This window comes from Asterias rubens, chromosome 13, assembly GCF_902459465.1.
Source record: "Asterias rubens chromosome 13, eAstRub1.3, whole genome shotgun sequence".
Lineage (NCBI taxonomy): Eukaryota > Metazoa > Echinodermata > Asteroidea > Forcipulatida > Asteriidae > Asterias > Asterias rubens.
This window is the reverse complement of record NC_047074.1, coordinates 1,825,960-1,845,859: the sequence shown is the minus strand read 5'-3', so window position 1 is coordinate 1,845,859 and position 19,900 is coordinate 1,825,960. Positions and strand designations below refer to the sequence as shown.

General features: G+C 39.5%; 1 protein-coding gene across 1 annotated transcript; it reads right to left on the bottom strand.

Annotated features, from left to right (window-relative positions):
- Window positions 1–1,132: 1,132 nt before the first annotated feature.
- Window positions 1,133–11,909, bottom strand: LOC117298616. The gene is made up of 8 exons (XM_033781935.1): window positions 11,244–11,909; window positions 10,163–10,785; window positions 9,439–9,766; window positions 8,787–8,966; window positions 4,087–4,503; window positions 3,006–3,628; window positions 2,226–2,553; window positions 1,133–1,754 (listed from the first exon to the last, which is right to left on the bottom strand). Exons 1-8 carry the CDS (start codon window positions 11,635–11,637, stop codon window positions 1,573–1,575), a joined length of 3,075 nt encoding a protein of 1,024 aa, XP_033637826.1. The 5' UTR covers window positions 11,638–11,909; the 3' UTR covers window positions 1,133–1,572.
- Window positions 11,910–19,900: the final 7,991 nt, after the last annotated feature.

Sequence of the window (19,900 nt, the reverse complement as noted above, 5' to 3'; positions counted from 1 at the left end):
TATTAATTACTTCTGTTATTCTAAAATAGTCTTGAAAGACAATTTTCGAGAAAAAAAACGCCATTTTGCGGCAAACAAAAAAAAACTAAAATAAAATTCAGCTGGTAGAACGCCAGCTGAAGATCGTTGGTTCCAGTCTCGCTCCAGAAAATAATATTGCCCAAACTATAAAATAAAAGGCTACGCAGTTTCCCTTGTGGTTTATTTGTTAGTTGACATTTTTTAAACGTATATTTTTTATTTTCTGGTAACTATTCGAGAAGTCCTGCTTACATTGGGCTAAACAATAATTGATAATCTATCTACTTGCCGTCAGCATTAAACAATGTTTATTTTATTTTTTTATTTTTATTTTATGTTAGTATATACATGTATAGATGTTTTATATTGTAGGTTGTGTAGCAACTTTAATAGCAACTGTGCCAACTTGAATGGTTTTAACCACCACAACTCAATATCAATATCAAGATGTGTCGTGTATATGTTACAAAAGTAACACTTATTTTGTGAAAAATTTTGCTTTGTAAGAAAGAAAACTAATATTCAAGGTATTAAGATTGTTAATCCTTACCGGTCCATTATTCATTATCTGGATTTTTCTTATGAACACCCCCCTCCCCAAAACAAAACCTACAAGTCAGCAATAATATGTTTTCAATATGTTAATAAAATTGTTACAGAAAGCACTATTGAACGTGTACGTGTGCTAATTAAAATACAAACAAACTTTTCAAAACAGTTTTCAGTATACAGGTGGTCCCAATCAAAACCAATCCAATCACAACACCACCCCTATCTACACCCTGTCAAATATCCCACTCCGTCCATAATCCCACCCAACCAATCCATAACCCCACCCTATCTCAACCCCGCTTCAAACAAAACACACACACACACCCATTTTTATAACCGCCACAACATCAAACAAACCCCAACCTATCAAAAATCTACCCAATCCTGTCCACATTCCCCATCAAAATCCAACCCATGCATGCATAGACCCCACCCAATTTATAAACCCACCCCATCAAAACCCCTCCCCATCCCAACTCCATCAAAACCCCACGCCCCTACACACAACCTTTCCATCATCAACCCCTCCCCCCCCCCCCCCCCCCACACACACCCTAAACCCAACCTGAATGGCTCATTATAGAACCACATTGTTTCGGTACTGCTCAACACTTTCTAACCTATAAAGTCTCCTTCCAAAAAAAAATGCTTAAAAGTGTATTGTTATAAACTTAGCTACGAATAAAAATAGCAAATGCCTAAATTTTAATATAAACAAAATCAACTTATTACGAACCACTTGAGGGCGGTATTTCAAATCTCAACCTGAGACAAACTAGGGCCCTTTTCGAAACCACGGCTTCGGCTTTTGATTCAGCCTGAGGCTCCATTCTCTCGTCTGAAGCCCGGAGTACGTATACGCAAAGCACACGCAATAATTATCAAAACAACTGCGGGTACAGGCTAACCTGAGCCGAGTCCAAAACCAAAGCCGTAGTTTCGAAAAGGGCCTGAGAGACAAACTTGTTAACATTTGTCGTACAGAGAAAGAGGCGTCATTCAAAAGTTCGGTGTGGCTTCGATTTTAAATTGATTCGGAAACCACAGGAACATTCCGAAATATCCCGAGTGTGACGGTATAGCACCCGGCGGAAGATGAAAGGTGAAGTGCTGCATGATGGTCGCGAAAAAGAGAAACAGCTCGTTGCGCGCCAAACTCTCTCCCAAGCACATTCTGGAACCTGCCAAACATCAATGAAACAATAATTTTCAATTAACAACATCAAGCCTTTTTTTAAGGTTCTTTAATAATTATGAATTTTTTGAATAAATTTGTGGTTTGTTTGTCTTCTTTTTTTAAATCAGTTTGTTTTGGGGATTCTAGCCCACAACCTTTTAATCGCAAGTCCGGTAGTCCAACTGCTCGACCAAGGTGGACATTGCTAGATACCTGTTGAATCGATCAAGTCGTTACAAGTCTCTTGCTACCTACTGCCTATAGTTACCGGACAATCTCGGTTGTTTGTCTCACCAGAGAATTATGCCTGTGGTTTTCGTTTTCCACAGAACTCGGGAAGGTACTGAGTATTTACACACATCGGTGCACATGTGTAAAACCATAAATTATTATGCTTTATCCGCCATTGTTTCCATCTATTGAATCGTTACAACTCCTTCGAAATTTGTTTTGTTTAAAAATGAGATTTTCCTACCTGAGCTGAACGGTATAAACCCATCCGGTAACGTCACGCTCAACCCATCCGGAGTGAGGAACCGTTCCGGATCAAACTTCTCAGGATTCTCCCAGACGTCCGGATCCATGTGCATGGACCACATGGGGGTGATCATCTCCGCGTCTTTGGGGATGGTGTAGCCTGCCAGGTCGAAGGCATCGGTCGCCCTGTGTAGAAGGTTGACGGGTACGGGGTGGTTCATTCGCAGCACTTCGTTGATTGTGGCGTAGGTGTAAGGGAGCCGGGCTCGATCCGCCATCTCTGGTGGAGTTTTTATGCCGACTTTGGTCAATATTTCGATGAGGACCTGTGTCAATTCAAGTAATCACAGCTGTCCATTATGTACTTGGGAAAAAACATATAAGGGAACTATAAAGGGCGATGTTATTGTCATGAATTTTAATCACAAGGTTGTGAGTTCGATTCCCCCAAGCTAACCGCTGATTTCACCATGACTAGAATAAGTATTGTCGTCTACTGCATTCCAGTGGTTAGACAAGCATGAATTGCAATTAGAATGTTTTAGGTTCGAATCCCCCAGCTACCACAATTGTGGACAATGAATAATGTCAACTGAATCACAATTTCGTCTTTTGGGGCAACTCATAAGCATCAAACGAATATACGATAAGAGAGATTGGCTGTTGCCAGCTTGGCGTTCATTCTCCTTTTGTGTGAGTTTCATGAGTTCCCTTGATGGGAAAAGATCGGATCATTCAAAACCGTATGCAAGGGGTCAGAGTTCAATGTCATACGTACCTTAATCTGTACCTTCGGATTGAGTGCCATATGCCAGATGGCGAACTGCAGGACAGTGGAAGTGGTGTCCGAGCCCGCCCCGAAGAGATCAATCATGGTTCGGAAAACCCGATCGTCTCCGAACGAAAACTGGTTCTTCCCCGCTGATGACGTCGTCTCCTGGTAAAGTTTATCAGTGACGTCGCGGGGGCTTTGCGGGTCGAAGGTCAGCTTGTGCTGGTTCACGATGTCGTCCATCATCTTACTCAAGAGGGCACCCCCTTCACGGAAGGCTTTGTATCGTGGGGCCAGAAAGAGGAGGGGGAAGTCTCGAGCGATGGTGAAACCTGAGACGTGAGATACTGCTTGAAGACTGTTAATGAGTTGATTAAACTCCGAGGAAGTGTAGTCGAATCGCTGGCCGAAGCACAGGGTGCAGATGATGTTGGTCACGGCCATCTGGATGAGGTCGCGAGGGTCGAAGCTCCTGCCGTCCGTCTGAGCTAAACCACGGCAGAGGTGTTGAGCTTCTTCCATGATGAGGAGTTCGGAACTCTTCTTGCCCAGGCCGAAGTCCCGGAGTGAACGGACGAGGAAGCGGCGGAGGGGTTTGACGTCACTGCCGCTGCAACTAATCAATGCTCCTAAGGTGTGAAATTGAATATAGAACAAACCAATAATCAAAACAAATTAAAAACAATTAGAGTGAAACACAAATACATAAGGAAACATTAAATATATATATATTTTTTTTTGCCTCAGTGAAGCTGCATTATAAAACTAAAATTTAACAATATGAAACATTTTCGTTAAGAACAGTGCAAGAAACTTGCAAAAGCTGATCACGTTCCTCTTTGGTAAAACGGAAAGTGACTAACCAAAATGAGAAGAAAAAAAACCACAAACAACAAAGAGACGGTAGCCTTGTTTTGTTACTTCAGTGACAAACAATAACACTGCTTGGTTACAAACAAAATCATACATTACTACGAAACAACTCGCAATGAAACTGTGCAAAACAATTTATCCACAAAAGCGATCGCCGTTCTTAAAATAAATAGTTACGAGAATAAACGAAAAGGAAATTAAATTATTCTTTTACCAGATGTGTCCATCCAGTTTAATGGATATAGTTCCCTTGCGCTAGTTGCATCAGCCTTCTTCCCATACGCTTCCTTAACAAGTTTTACATCATTGATCACCATCGTGAGTCTTGGACCAATCTTAATGCTGAAGATTTTCCCGTACTTCCTGCTCAATTCGTAGAGGGACCGGCCGGGGTTCGCGCCCAGCCGGAAGGTGGCTCCGATCACTGGTAGGCCCCATGGCCCCGGCGGAAGGTTGGTGGAAGACTTCTGCTCGAGGATGGTCTTGACAATGAGAAACACAGATACGAAGATGAGAAGCAGTCGGACGCTTGGCAAGTAGGAAAACACGGCCACAAGAAGAGGGTTTGCCATTTTTGTCTCGTAGGCCAGGAGTATGTTTATGGACATATATAATCGACAGAGCTTTGCGAGTTAAATTGTTATAATGAGATGACAAGGTTACATGTAGCCGGAAACTGACGAGTCCGATTGAGTCGTGATTGGCCCTGAAATGGGTGAAAATGCACCACGTGCCGTGAGTTAAGTGTTTACCATTCGCTTTGCATCACAATAAGGAACACTATAACTGTCAAGTTAGGGACTCAAAGTCACAAAATTCTTGTTAAAAAAAACCCACAAAATATTAAGCACAATCATACTGACTGTCCAGCTCGATCAGTGAACTCATTCAAAGTCAAACAAATGAATATTCAGACAAAATAAGTAAATCATTTTCTTTTGAGTTCGATAGTATTAACTGTATACTCAACACACTCCAAGGGCATTGTAAGTTCTGGCACAATTCCCAATAAACTAAAGGATCCACTGGATACATACCAGTCAATAACAGTTGTAGGTGACCCACAGTCATGTGGGTCATCCGGGTCCCGGATATCCTCTGCAGTAACTGGTAGATCGAGCATATTTTTGCTTACAAACTATGCCAAGTTGAGCAGTCAATTTCATTTGCATGTGTTCGAATTAAAGCTGTTTTGCCTCTCCAGTTGTTACTGCGTTTTAAATTCAGAATTCGGCCATTCAATTTCGTTTAGAGTCGAGTCAAATTCCTTTAGCACTCTGTTCAATTTAGCGTATCGTCATTCTTTTTCGTGACACACACGCCTCAAGAAGCGTCTGCGAGTTTGAATGCTGCTTTGATGAATTTTAAATTGAATGATTATTTTGTTAAATCGCATGACGCAGCATTACATTTGACTAATCATAAAACGAAATCGAATGACCATTTTCAGTAGCATTCGATTTCGCGCGAAATAGCATAGCTTTGTGGTTAAATAGGCTGCTCATTTGCCGAAATTGACCTAGAAAACCTATTTAATTGTGGTTAAGTTTTATTTTACGCTAACTGTTTTTGTGTTTGTTCTTCCTGTAATTTTGAATTGTTTTGCCGCTACATAATATTACACCCACTAAATAGAATTGCTTACATTGCTTTCTTCGTTAGAAAAAAAAGGGGGTTCCGTACTCGTTAAGGTTTGCTTTTTAAGGCAAAGGTTGGAAACTGACGAATCCAAGCGATTTGTTATTGCCCCTGATTGGCATATAGCAATAGTGAAAACCAACCACGTGCGGTGACATAAGTGTTTACCATTTGCTTTGCATCACAATGACAAACTGTTATTACTATCACAGCTTGATCAAAGTAAAAAATTATCTTTCAGAAAACATTGTAATAAGCACATCGCTATACTTTGATCAAAGTCAAAATATTCTTGTTCAAAAAAACAAAATAAGTACAACCTTGACCTCTGACGGCACACGAAAACCTCAACATGATTCGCGCGCATACCGCCGGGCAAAACCTTCGTGTTTTGGCAGCCAGCTAGAAAGTGTATGCAATCTTACCATGACTACGTGTCTTTTTGCCCGGCAAAACATGACGTATACAGTGTTTTTTTCAATCGTCATTAAATCGGAATTAAATCGTCAGCAGTGAAACTGCCACTGTGTTGCTTTTAATCAGCCAAGGCTGTAGAGTATCGAAGTAACGACCTGCTGAAGATTTCTCTATACTGATGCCTATCATATGTTCATGTTGTTGTGCAATCCTATATCTACATTACAATGTATTTAACAATAGGGACCTCGGTCAATAAGTTTAGGCTGTCCATATATCCTCGTGTAACTAGCTAGTTTCACAAGGATAACTAAGCAACTATTTAATATATTTCGTAAGACTTGTTTAATTCAGGTGTTTAGGAAGACGCGTGAAACTTGATTTATCCACGTCTATATACTACACTAGTATAAAGATAAACGCCTTTTCGTAGTTACAGCCCTTACTGTTCTCTAAAATGTCTCCTGGAATGTTGAACAACATTTTGATATCTTTCCAGGCTTTTTCGGGACATTTTGAAGCTGAAATGTAGCATTTTTTATGAGATAAAGAGCAGAGTTTGCACGAAAGTCATCGTACATTGTGTACAATGTGTATTTCCTTATACATTATTCACAACACACGGCACACGTTGGAAAAAGCAATCGTCAGGTTTCTTCTTCGCTTTGTATATAAAGTTGGCACAAAGGGTACCATAGACCTTATCGCAAATACCAACGCGCAAGCGCAGACTGTTGAATGAGGTGCATTGTGGGATATATATGGATCAAATTTGGATACCAGCAAGACCACAATGCACCTAATTCCTAGCTTTACTCGCACGCCCCGGTATTTGCGAAAAAGTCTATACTACCACTGGGAAGCTTGTGTATTCAGCTATCGAATGATGCCAAGCTTGGCCAACAGAGGGCAGTATTTGTTGAGTGGAAAACGTGTTTTTTCTTCTTCTTTTTTGGCTACTGGTGACCGAGATTTCGTAGGGGTTGAGTTGAAAGGGTTTGAATTTACACTGGTAGTGAACAAATAATTAAATATATTTTCAAATATTAAAGGCAGTGGACACTATTGGTAATTACTTAAAATAATTATCACCATAAAACCTTTCTTGATTACGAGTAATGGGGAGAGGTTGATAGTATAAAACATTGTGAGAAACAGCTCCCTCTGAAGTGACGTAGTTTTCGAGAAAGAAGTAATTTTCCACGAATTTGATCTCGAGACCTCATGTTTAGAACTTGAGGTTTCGAAATCAACCATCTAAACGCACACAACTTACTTCGTGTGACAAGGGTGTTTTTTCTTTCATTATTATCTCGCAACTTATACGACCGATTGAGCTCAAATTTTCACAGGTTTGTTATTTCATGCATAATTATGTTGAGATACACCAAGTGAGAAGACTGGTGTATGACATTTACCAATAGTGTCCACTGTCTTTAATACTAGGAAAAACTATAAATAAATAAATAGTAAACTTGCGGGTACAACCATGTGTAAATCTCGTTTGTGGGTGTGGTGGCTCTGAAAGGAGCATGTGTGGTATCGACGTTTCGATCAGTAAACTCTGCTCGTCTTCGGGAGAAACAATGTAACAACTAGAGTGTCATTAAACAATGTTTATTTTATTTTTTTATTTTTATTTTATGTTAGTATATACATGTATAAATGTTTTATATTGTAGGTTGTGTGTATTTTAATAGCAACTGTGCCAACTTGAATGGTTTTAACCACCACAACTCAATATCAATATCAAGATGTGTCGTGTATATGTTACAAAAGTTACACTTATTTTGTGAAAAATGTTGCTTTGTAAGAAAGAAAACTAATATTCAAGGTATTAAGATTGTTAATCCTTACCGGTCCATTATTCATTATCTGGATTTTTCTTATGAACACCCCCCTCCCCAAAACAAAACCTACAACTCAGCAATAATATGTTTTCAATATGTTAATAAAATTGTTACAGAAAGCACTATTGAACGTGTACATGTGCTAATTAAAATACAAACAAACTTTTCAAAACAGTTTTCAGTATACAGGTGGTCCCAATCAAAACCAATCCAATCACAACCCCACCCCTATCTACACCCTGTCAAATACCCCACTCCGTCCATAATCCCACCCAACCAATCCATAACCCCACCCTATCTCAACCCCGCTTCAAACAAAACACACACACACACCCATTTTTATAACCGCCACAACATCAAACAAACCCCAACCTATCAAAAATCTACCCAATCCTGTCCACATTCCCCATCAAAATCCAACCCATGCATGCATAGACCCCACCCAATTTATAAACCCACCCCATCAAAACCCCTCCCCATCCCAACTCCATCAAAACCCCACGCCCCTACACACAACCTTTCCATCATCAACCCCTCCCCCCCCCCCCCCCCCACACACACCCTAAACCCAACCTGAATGGCTCATTATAGAACCACATTGTTTCGGTACTGCTCAACACTTTCTAACCTATAAAGTCTCCTTCCAAAAAAAAATGCTTAAAAGTGTATTGTTATAAACTTAGCTACGAATAAAAATAGCAAATGCCTAAATTTTAATATAAACAAAATCAACTTATTACGAACCACTTGAGGGCGGTATTTCAAATCTCAACCTGAGACAAACTAGGGCCCTTTTCGAAACCACGGCTTCGGCTTTTGATTCAGCCTGAGGCTCCATTCTCTCGTCTGAAGCCCGGAGTACGTATACGCAAAGCACACGCAATAATTATCAAAACAACTGCGGGTACAGGCTAACCTGAGCCGAGTCCAAAACCAAAGCCGTAGTTTCGAAAAGGGCCTGAGAGACAAACTTGTTAACATTTGTCGTACAGAGAAAGAGGCGTCATTCAAAAGTTCGGTGTGGCTTCGATTTTAAATTGATTCGGAAACCACAGGAAAAATCCGAAATATCCCGAGTGTGACGGTATAGCACCCGGCGGAAGATGAAAGGTGAAGTGCTGCATGATGGTCGCGAAAAAGAGAAACAGCTCGTTGCGCGCCAAACTCTCTCCCAAGCACATTCTGGAACCTGCCAAACATCAATGAAACAATAATTTTCAATTAACAACATCAAGCCTTTTTTTTAAGGTTCTTTAATAATTATGAATTTTTTGAATAAATTTGTGGTTTGTTTGTCTTCTTTTTTTAAATCAGTTTGTTTTGGGGATTCTAGCCCACAACCTTTTAATCGCAAGTCCGGTAGTCCAACTGCTCGACCAAGGTGGACATTGCTAGATACCTGTTGAATCGATCAAGTCGTTACAAGTCTCTTGCTACCTACTGCCTATAGTTACCGGACAATCTCGGTTGTTTGTCTCACCAGAGAATTATGCCTGTGGTTTTCGTTTTCCACAGAACTCGGGAAGGTACTGAGTATTTACACACATCGGTGCACATGTGTAAAACCATAACTTATTATGCTTTATCCCCCATTGTTTCCATCTATTGAATCGTTACAACTCCTTCGAAATTTGTTTTGTTTAAAAATGAGATTTTCCTACCTGAGCTGAACGGTATAAACCCATCCGGTAACGTCACGCTCAACCCATCCGGAGTAAGGAACCGTTCCGGATCAAACTTCTCAGGATTCTCCCAGACGTCCGGATCCATGTGCATGGACCACATGGGGGTGATCATCTCCGCGTCTTTGGGGATGGTGTAGCCTGCCAGGTCGAAGGCATCGGTCGCCCTGTGTAGAAGGTTGACGGGTACGGGGTGGTTCATTCGCAGCACTTCGTTGATTGTGGCGTAGGTGTAAGGGAGCCGGGCTCGATCCGCCATCTCTGGTGGAGTTTTTATGCCGACTTTGGTCAATATTTCGATGAGGACCTGTGTCAATTCAAGTAATCACAGCTGTCCATTATGTACTTGGGAAAAAACATATAAGGGAACTGTAAAGGGCGGATTGTCATGAATTTTAATCACAAGGTTGTGAGTTCGATTCCCCCAAGCTAACCGCTGATTTCACCATGACTAGAATAAGTATTGTCGTCTACTGCATTCCAGTGGTTAGACAAGCATGAATTGCAATTAGAATGTTTTAGGTTCGAATCCCCCAGCTACCACAATTGTGGACAATGAATATATGTCAACTGAATCACAATTTCGTCTTTTGGGGCAACTCATAAGCATCAAACGAATATACGATAAGAGAGATTGTTGATGGGAAAAGATCGAATCATTCAAAACCGTTTGCAAGGGGTCAGAGTTCAATGTCATACGTACCTTATTCTGTACTTTCGGATTGAGTGCCATATGCCAGATGGCGTACTGCAGGACAGTGGAAGTGGTGTCCGAACCCGCCCCGAAGAGATCAATCATGGTTCGGAAAACCCGATCGTCTCCGAACGAAAACTGGTTCTTCCCCGCTGATGACGTCGTCTCCTGGTAAAGTTTATCAGTGACGTCACGGGGGCTTTGCGGGTCGAAGGTCAGCTTGTGCTGGTTCATGATGTCGTCCATCATCTTACGCAAGAGGGCACCCCCTTCACGGAAGGCTTTGTATCGTGGGGCCAGAAAGAGGAGGGGGAAGTCTCGAGCGATGGTGAAACCTGAGACGTGAGATACTGCTTGAAGACTGTTAATGAGTTGATTAAACTCCGAGGAAGTGTAGTCGAATCGCTGGCCGAAGCACAGGGTGCAGATGATGTTGGTCACGGCCATCTGGATGAGGTCGCGAGGGTCGAAGCTCCTGCCGTCCGTCTGAGCTAAACCACGGCAGAGGTGTTGAGCTTCTTCCATGATGAGGAGTTCGGAACTCTTCTTGCCCAGGCCGAAGTCCCGGAGTGAACGGACGAGGAAGCGGCGGAGGGGTTTGACGTCACTGCCGCTGCAACTAATCAATGCTCCTAAGGTGTGAAATTGAATATAGAACAAACCAATAATCAAAACAAATTAAAAACAATTAGAGTGAAACACAAATACATAAGGAAACATTAAATATATATATATTTTTTTTTGCCTCAGTGAAGCTGCATTATAAAACTAAAATTTAACAATATGAAACATTTTCGTTAAGAACAGTGCAAGAAACTTGCAAAAGCTGATCACGTTCCTCTTTGGTAAAACGGAAAGTGACTAACCAAAATGAGAAGAAAAAAAACCACAAACAACAAAGAGACGGTAGCCTTGTTTTGTTACTTCAGTGACAAACAATAACACTGCTTGGTTACAAACAAAATCATACATTACTACGAAACAACTCGCAATAAAACTGTGCAAAACAATTTATCCACAAAAGCGATCGCCGTTCTTAAAATAAATAGTTACGAGAATAAACGAAAAGGAAATTAAATTATTCTTTTACCAGATGTGTCCATCCAGTTTAATGGATATAGTTCCCTTGCGCTAGTTGCATCAGCCTTCTTCCCATACGCTTCCTTAACAAGTTTTACATCATTGATCACCATCGTGAGTCTTGGACCAATCTTAATGCTGAAGATTTTCCCGTACTTCCTGCTCAATTCGTAGAGGGACCGGCCGGGGTTCGCGCCCAGCCGGAAGGTGGCTCCGATCACTGGTAGGCCCCATGGCCCCGGCGGAAGGTTGGTGGAAGACTTCTGCTCGAGGATGGTCTTGACAATGAGAAACACAGATACGAAGATGAGAAGCAGTCGGACGCTTGGCAAGTAGGAAAACACGGCCACAAGAAGAGGGTTTGCCATTTTTGTCTCGTAGGCCAGGAGTATGTTTATGGACATATATAATCGACAGAGCTTTGCGAGTTAAATTGTTATAATGAGATGACAAGGTTACATGTAGCCGGAAACTGACGAGTCCGATTGAGTCGTGATTGGCCCTGAAATGGGTGAAAATGCACCACGTGCCGTGAGTTAAGTGTTTACCATTCGCTTTGCATCACAATAAGGAACACTATAACTGTCAAGTTAGGGACTCAAAGTCACAAAATTCTTGTTAAAAAAAACCCACAAAATATTAAGCACAATCATACTGACTGTCCAGCTCGATCAGTGAACTCATTCAAAGTCAAACAAATGAATATATTCAGACAAAATAAGTAAATCATTTTCTTTTGAGTTCGATAGTATTAACTGTATACTCAACACACTCCAAGGGCATTGTAAGTTCTGGCACAATTCCCAATAAACTAAAGGATCCACTGGATACATACCAGTCAATAACAGTTGTAGGTGACCCACAGTCATGTGGGTCATCCGGGTCCCGGATATCCTCTGCAGTAACTGGTAGATCGAGCATATTTTTGCTTACAAACTATGCCAAGTTGAGCAGTCAATTTCATTTGCATGTGTTCGAATTAAAGCTGTTTTGCCTCTCCAGTTGTTACTGCGTTTTAAATTCAGAATTCGGCCATTCAATTTCGTTTAGAGTCGAGTCAAATTCCTTTAGCACTCTGTTCAATTTAGCGTACCGTCATTCTTTTTCGTGACACACACGCCTCAAGAAGCGTCTGCGAGTTTGAATGCTGCTTTGATGAATTTTAAATTGAATGATTATTTTGTTAAATCGCATGACGCAGCATTACATTTGACTAATCATAAAACGAAATCGAATGACCATTTTCAGTAGCATTCGATTTCGCGCGAAATAGCATAGCTTTGTGGTTAAATAGGCTGCTCATTTGCCGAAATTGACCTAGAAAACCTATTTAATTGTGGTTAAGTTTTATTTTACGCTAACTGTTTTTGTGTTTGTTCTTCCTGTAATTTTGAATTGTTTTGCCGCTACATAATATTACACCCACTAAATAGAATTGCTTACATTGCTTTCTTCGTTAGAAAAAAAAGGGGGTTCCGTACTCGTTAAGGTTTGCTTTTTAAGGCAAAGGTTGGAAACTGACGAATCCAAGCGATTTGTTATTGCCCCTGATTGGCATATAGCAATAGTGAAAACCAACCACGTGCGGTGACATAAGTGTTTACCATTTGCTTTGCATCACAATGACAAACTGTTATTACTATCACAGCTTGATCAAAGTAAAAAATTATCTTTCAGAAAACATTGTAATAAGCACATCGCTATACTTTGATCAAAGTCAAAATATTCTTGTTCAAAAAAACAAAATAAGTACAACCTTGACCTCTGACGGCACACGAAAACCTCAACATGATTCGCGCGCATACCGCCGGGCAAAACCTTCGTGTTTTGGCAGCCAGCTAGAAAGTGTATGCAATCTTACCATGACTACGTGTCTTTTTGCCCGGCAAAACATGACGTATACAGTGTTTTTTTCAATCGTCATTAAATCGGAATTAAATCGTCAGCAGTGAAACTGCCACTGTGTTGCTTTTAATCAGCCAAGGCTGTAGAGTATCGAAGTAACGACCTGCTGAAGATTTCTCTATACTGATGCCTATCATATGTTCATGTTGTTGTGCAATCCTATATCTACATTACAATGTATTTAACAATAGGGACCTCGGTCAATAAGTTTAGGCTGTCCATATATCCTCGTGTAACTAGCTAGTTTCACAAGGATAACTAAGCAACTATTTAATATATTTCGTAAGAATTGTTTAATTCAGGTGTTTAGGAAGACGCGTGAAACTTGATTTATCCACGTCTATATACTACACTAGTATAAAGATAAACGCCTTTTCGTAGTTACAGCCCTTACTGTTCTCTAAAATGTCTCCTGGAATGTTGAACAACATTTTGATATCTTTCCAGGCTTTTTCGGGACATTTTGAAGCTGAAATGTAGCATTTTTTATGAGATAAAGAGCAGAGTTTGCACGAAAGTCATCGTACATTGTGTACAATGTGTATTTCCTTATACATTATTCACAACACACGGCACACGTTGGAAAAAGCAATCGTCAGGTTTCTTCTTCGCTTTGTATATAAAGTTGGCACAAAGGGTACCATAGACCTTATCGCAAATACCAACGCGCAAGCGCAGACTGTTGAATGAGGTGCATTGTGGGATATATATGGATCAAATTTGGATACCAGCAAGACCACAATGCACCTAATTCCTAGCTTTACTCGCACGCCCCGGTATTTGCGAAAAAGTCTATACTACCACTGGGAAGCTTGTGTATTCAGCTATCGAATGATGCCAAGCTTGGCCAACAGAGGGCAGTATTTGTTGAGTGGAAAACGTGTTTTTTCTTCTTCTTTTTTGGCTACTGGTGACCGAGATTTCGTAGGGGTTGAGTTGAAAGGGTTTGAATTTACACTGGTAGTGAACAAATAATTAAATATATTTTCAAATATTAAAGGCAGTGGACACTATTGGTAATTACTTAAAATAATTATCACCATAAAACCTTTCTTGATTACGAGTAATGGGGAGAGGTTGATAGTATAAAACATTGTGAGAAACAGCTCCCTCTGAAGTGACGTAGTTTTCGAGAAAGAAGTAATTTTCCACGAATTTGATCTCGAGACCTCATGTTTAGAACTTGAGGTTTCGAAATCAACCATCTAAACGCACACAACTTACTTCGTGTGACAAGGGTGTTTTTTCTTTCATTATTATCTCGCAACTTATACGACCGATTGAGCTCAAATTTTCACAGGTTTGTTATTTCATGCATAATTATGTTGAGATACACCAAGTGAGAAGACTGGTGTATGACATTTACCAATAGTGTCCACTGTCTTTAATACTAGGAAAAACTATAAATAAATAAATAGTAAACTTGCGGGTACAACCATGTGTAAATCTCGTTTGTGGGTGTGGTGGCTCTGAAAGGAGCATGTGTGGTATCGACGTTTCGATCAGTAAACTCTGCTCGTCTTCGGGAGAAACAATGTAACAACTAGAGTGTCATGGCCGAGTGGTTATGAGCATCGAATTCAAGCTCTGGTGCTAAGTCACCGGAGTATGGGTACGAATTCCGGTCGTGACACTCGTGACCTTGAGCAAGATACTTTATTTACTATAATTGCTTCTCTTCACCCAGGGGTATAAATGGGTACCTGCGAGGGTAGAGGTTGATATTGTGAACGAAACAGCCTTTGGAGCGATATAAACTGTTGCCCAGGCTGTATACTCCCAAGGGAGCTGAGAAAGATTAAAGGGGTGTTTACTGGCCCTATGACCAGGGCACTAATGTAAAGCGCATTGATACGGTTATTTTGAAATGCGCTGTATAAGAGTTGGTTATTATTATTATTGTTATTACTAACTTACTACAAAAGGTATCTCATGGTCACTTTATCAATGAGTCACTGTTTACATTATCTACCCAAAGGTGAAGTTTGAATACGATGTTTACTACAATTAAGTGGATTGGGGGAGTGGCAGCTTTATGCAAGTTCAATTTCATTTCTTATGTCTTTACATACATTTTTTTTTCAGGGGCGATGGCTTTTAGCCAGTCCTGTGATGTATTTTAATTGACTGTGTGCCAAATTCCGTTATTGTATGACCAAAGGCGCAGTTCCATGTGAGTTATCTGTTGTTATATGAGGTAAACCGGAACTGGGTCCAATACTGAAAGGCACTTGACACTTTGGGTAGTTGTCATATACCAGTATTCTCACTTGGTGTATCTTAGCATAACATATCTGTAATCATTTGGACTCATTATTGGTCATCGAAGTTGCAAGAAGATAATGAAAGATGAACAAAAAACTCGTTGAACAAATTGGTGTGTTTTCAGATGCCCAATAAAAGGCTTCAGGCATGAAGTCTTTTGATAATAATTGTTTGAGTGAGAATAATTATACTTCTTTCTCGAAAACTACGTTACTTCGTGGGAGCTGTTACTCACATTGTTTAATACTATCAACAGCTCTTTGTGCTCGCTACCAAGTAAGTTTTTATGCTAACAATTGTTTAGAGTAATTACGGATAGTGTCCAGTGCCTTTAAGTTTTAGGTCGAGTCTATTGTGCATTGAACTCACTTGCACCAACCTAGGTTTCTCAGTTTGTTTTGATGGAAAAAAAACCTTAAAGTCGTACTTTGAAGTGGAGATAAATTCTTCGAGCAGAAAGAAGCCAGCATGCTAGATGAGCCAAATTAAATAAAACACTCGAACCCTAGTGGTGATTTACTGACCTCAATGGCAAGTGTTGTATACTCTTGACTATTTAACGCATGTCGTCTGCTACACCCGGTCATACATAAACAACAGAGGGCGCCATCAATATGAACCGGCCTCATTACACGGTCATTAGGCCATGAATCAGACATGTTCCAGTGTCGAAATTCAACAGAGTCTGTAAAAGAATAAAAACGAAAACCACAACTAGAACCAGAAAAAAAGTATGAACAGCACAATAAGAGCAAACAAGAACAATAACAAGAACAACAAGAACAACAACAACAACAACAACAACAACAACAACAACAACAACAACAACAACAACAACAACAACAACAACAACAACAACAACAACAACAACATTTATTTATTTATTTATTTATGTACATTATGTACATTATTTATTTATTGTAGGTTGTGTTTGTTTTAATATAGAAACTGTGTCAACTTGAATGGTTTTAACCAACAAAACTCAATCTCAAGATGTGTCGTGTACATGTTACAAAAGTTACATTTATTTTGTGAAAACATTGCTTTATAAGAACAAATTACAAATATTCAAGATATTAAGAGTGTTGTTATCTGGATTTTTTTTTATAAACACCCCTCCCCAAAAACAAAACCTACAACTCAGCAATATTATATTTATTTTTAATATTATTTTTTGTCACAGGAAACACTTTTAAACGTGTACATGTGCTAATTAAAATACAAACAGCATTAACAACAACAACAACAACAACTAATAGAACGACAGCAACATCAGCAGCAGCACAATGGAAAAACGAGTACAACATGGAAAAAACACGAATAACAAGAGCAAAGACGACGTCGACAATGTCCACAACAACAGTAACAACAGCGACAACAACATTTATACATAATAAACATAAACAACAACACTACCAAAAACAGCACTAATAACTGGCAAATTATGCAACACCAAACAACAAACAAACAAAAAAGCAAACAATCAACATAGCAGAAAAAGCACGTGGACCAACACTCAACAAGCAAACATAGAACATCCTAAAAAGGTTCATCACAAACATAATTGCTATTATTACTATTACTTTTTATGCTTTTGAAATAATTTGCCTGCTAGGTAACGGTGCAAAGGTGTTTGTCTGTATACTTTGGGTTAACACACTTTCAAGTTAACGAGAAGTATAATAACATCTAAACATTATCTGTCATAACGTCTGTATGACAGAAGTGCACTCTGGACTTAGCTCTTATCTGTAAAGTTTGACAGTTTTGTGACTATGATCCAAAAGAGACGGAATTCGAAAAGTTCGTACACCTATCAAGTTTTTACCTCTTGCTGTGCAAATGTAAAAAATATTCCCAATCCTTTAATTAATTCAAATGATACATGTTTTATCCGTATCAATTTGGAGCATTGTGTCTGTCTGTTTGTCTGTAAACTGTACAATGATCTTCCCGTCGAGGGTTAACTCGTGCCGTGACCGAGCGGTTGAGAGCACCGAATTCAAACTCTGGTGTTTCTGATCAGCAGAGTGTGGGTTCGAATCCCCAGCCGTGACACTTGTGTTCTTAAGCAAGACACTTAACCATTGCTTCGTCCTTCAAATGGGACGTAAAGCCGTTGGTCCCGTGTGTTGTGTAACGCATGTAAAAGAACCCAGTGCACTTTCGAAAAGAGAAGGGGTTCGCCCCTGTGTTCCTGGCTGTGGCTGCTTAATGCGCCGTAGCACCTTGTAAGCCCTTATAAGGTGCTATTAAATAATTGGTTCTCAAAACTCATCACTGCAATAACCTATCTTTCTGAAAGTTTGTATATACTCAGCGCCTTGAGTACCTTGTTTGAAAGATACATGCGCTATATAAGACTTCGATATTATTATTATATTGTTATTATTAACTCGGCATAATACCAAGGCGGCAACAACCGACTGTTATCAAATGAACAATCTTTTAAAGGCAGTGGACACTTCTATTGTTAATTACTCAAAATAATTATTAGCATAAAACCTCACTTGGTGACGAGTAATGGGGAGAGGTTGATGATATAAAACATTGTGAGAAACGGCTCCCTCTGAAGTGACATAGTATATAGTTTTCGAAAAAGAAGTAATTTTCCACGAATTTGATTTCGAGACCTTAGATTTAGAATTTTGAGGATTCGAAATCAACCATCTAAATGGAATACAATTTCGTGTGACAAGGGTGACTGTTTTTCCTTTCATTATTATCTCGCAACTTCGACGACCAATTGAGCTCAAATTTTCACAGGTTTGTTATTTTATGCATGTGTTAAGATACACCAAGTGAAAAGGCTGGTCTTTGACAATTACCAATAGTGTCCATTGTCTTTATTAAACGTTCAGGATTATGAATTGCACAAATCAAGGATTTGTGATCCAGTAACTAAACGACGATACTAATCCTAGGCAGAGGGAAATAGGGGGTTAGCTCTGGTAGGATTCGAACCCACAAACTTGTTATACATGTATATTGTTCTTTGTATTTTGGTGCTGTTGCCCTGGTTTACTAAAGTCTTCACCAGGACACCAGCACCATGCGCTTAGAAACGTAGTATTAAAGCCAGTATACACTTTCGGAACAGAAAAAAAAGTTCACAGATTTACTCATAACTTACAGGGTTTACAGAAGGTAATGGTGAAAGACTTTCATTGAAATATTATTCCATGAAATGCTTTACTTTTCGAGAAAACATTTCAATATCAATTCTCTAAGAACAACTCTACCTGGCAAGGAGATACACACATGGTGTTACCGCAAACCAAATATACATCAATATCAATTCTCGTTGTCGAGAATTGCGGATATATTTTAAACACATGTCATGACCCGGCGAAACGTTCGGAAACAAGGTTGGGTTTTCCGCTTTATTTTCTACCGACTCCAATGTCCGATTGAGCCTAAGTTTTCACTTACTTTTTCAGTTATGATACACGAAGTGTGGGCCTTTGGACAATACTGTTTACCGAAAGTGTCCAATGGCTCTAAGCGCGGTATGCATTTGTATTATTATTATTGTTGTCGCAGCCACTATACGAATTTTGTTTGTTTTCTCCGAGTCATGTATTGACAGTACAAATTTCATGTTTCGATATTATGTTTGTGTGTGTGGTAAACTTTCGAGCGAGTTTGGAATAATCAGTGAAATACACGGACAGGCAAATTAAGATTTTTTTTTTTTTACAAAACTTACTAATATTTTGAAAATATTGTTTTCCCATCTGTTTTATGATGTTGCCCTCGATGGTGTCAAAGTCGTCCAAGGTTCAATAATCGTTTAGAGTCATTTGAAGTGATGTCAACAAACTTTATTTTTTATCTCAATTTGTTCATTGTTGTTCTATGTTCATCAGTGACAGCAAAGAGGATATTGGGCTTGAATATATTTAATGTTTTGTTGGGGTGAACAAACTGACAGTGCATTTGCACCAGTCAGACCATTGTTTAAAGGCACTGCAGCCGATTTTCACAAAACGCTAAGATTAATCCTACCTCGAGTTAGGACGAGTAACCCGTCCTCACTTGGGATGGGTCCAATGCGTCCCAACGTCTATAAATACGGAACTTATTAAGTCATTATCCTAAGTTAGGACGAATTTGGTGAAATCGACGGCTGGACACATTTTGGTAATATTGTCAAAGACCATGAGTTCGAGCTTGGTGTATCTACAAAAATTGCATAAAAAAATACAAATTTTTGAAATGTTTTTACTCAATTGGTCATGGAGATTGCAAGAAAATATGATCTAAGAAACCCCTCGTTATAGACAATAACTCATATACCTAAAAGGGCTTCAGTCATTAATAAGTCTTCTAACATTTGAGTGAAAAATTACCTCTTTCTCAAAAACCACGTTACTTTAGAGAGAGCAATTTCTCACAATGCTGTGTACTAACAACGGCTCCCCAATATTACTCGTTACCAAGTAAATTTGTATGCTAACATTAATTTTCAGTAATTACCAATAGTGCCCGGTGTCT

Excerpts from the sequence above, each read along its gene's own strand:
- LOC117298616 (XM_033781935.1), bottom strand. The coding sequence starts at position 11,637 with ATGTCCATAAACATACTCCTGGCCTACGAGACAAAAATGGCAAACCCT. Across the intron at positions 9,767-10,162 it reads ATCCGAAAGTACAGAATAAG|GTCCTCATCGAAATATTGAC; the intron begins GTACGTATGACA and ends GAATTGACACAG. Across the intron at positions 1,755-2,225 it reads GTTTATACCGTTCAGCTCAG|GTTCCAGAATGTGCTTGGGA; the intron begins GTAGGAAAATCT and ends GATGTTTGGCAG.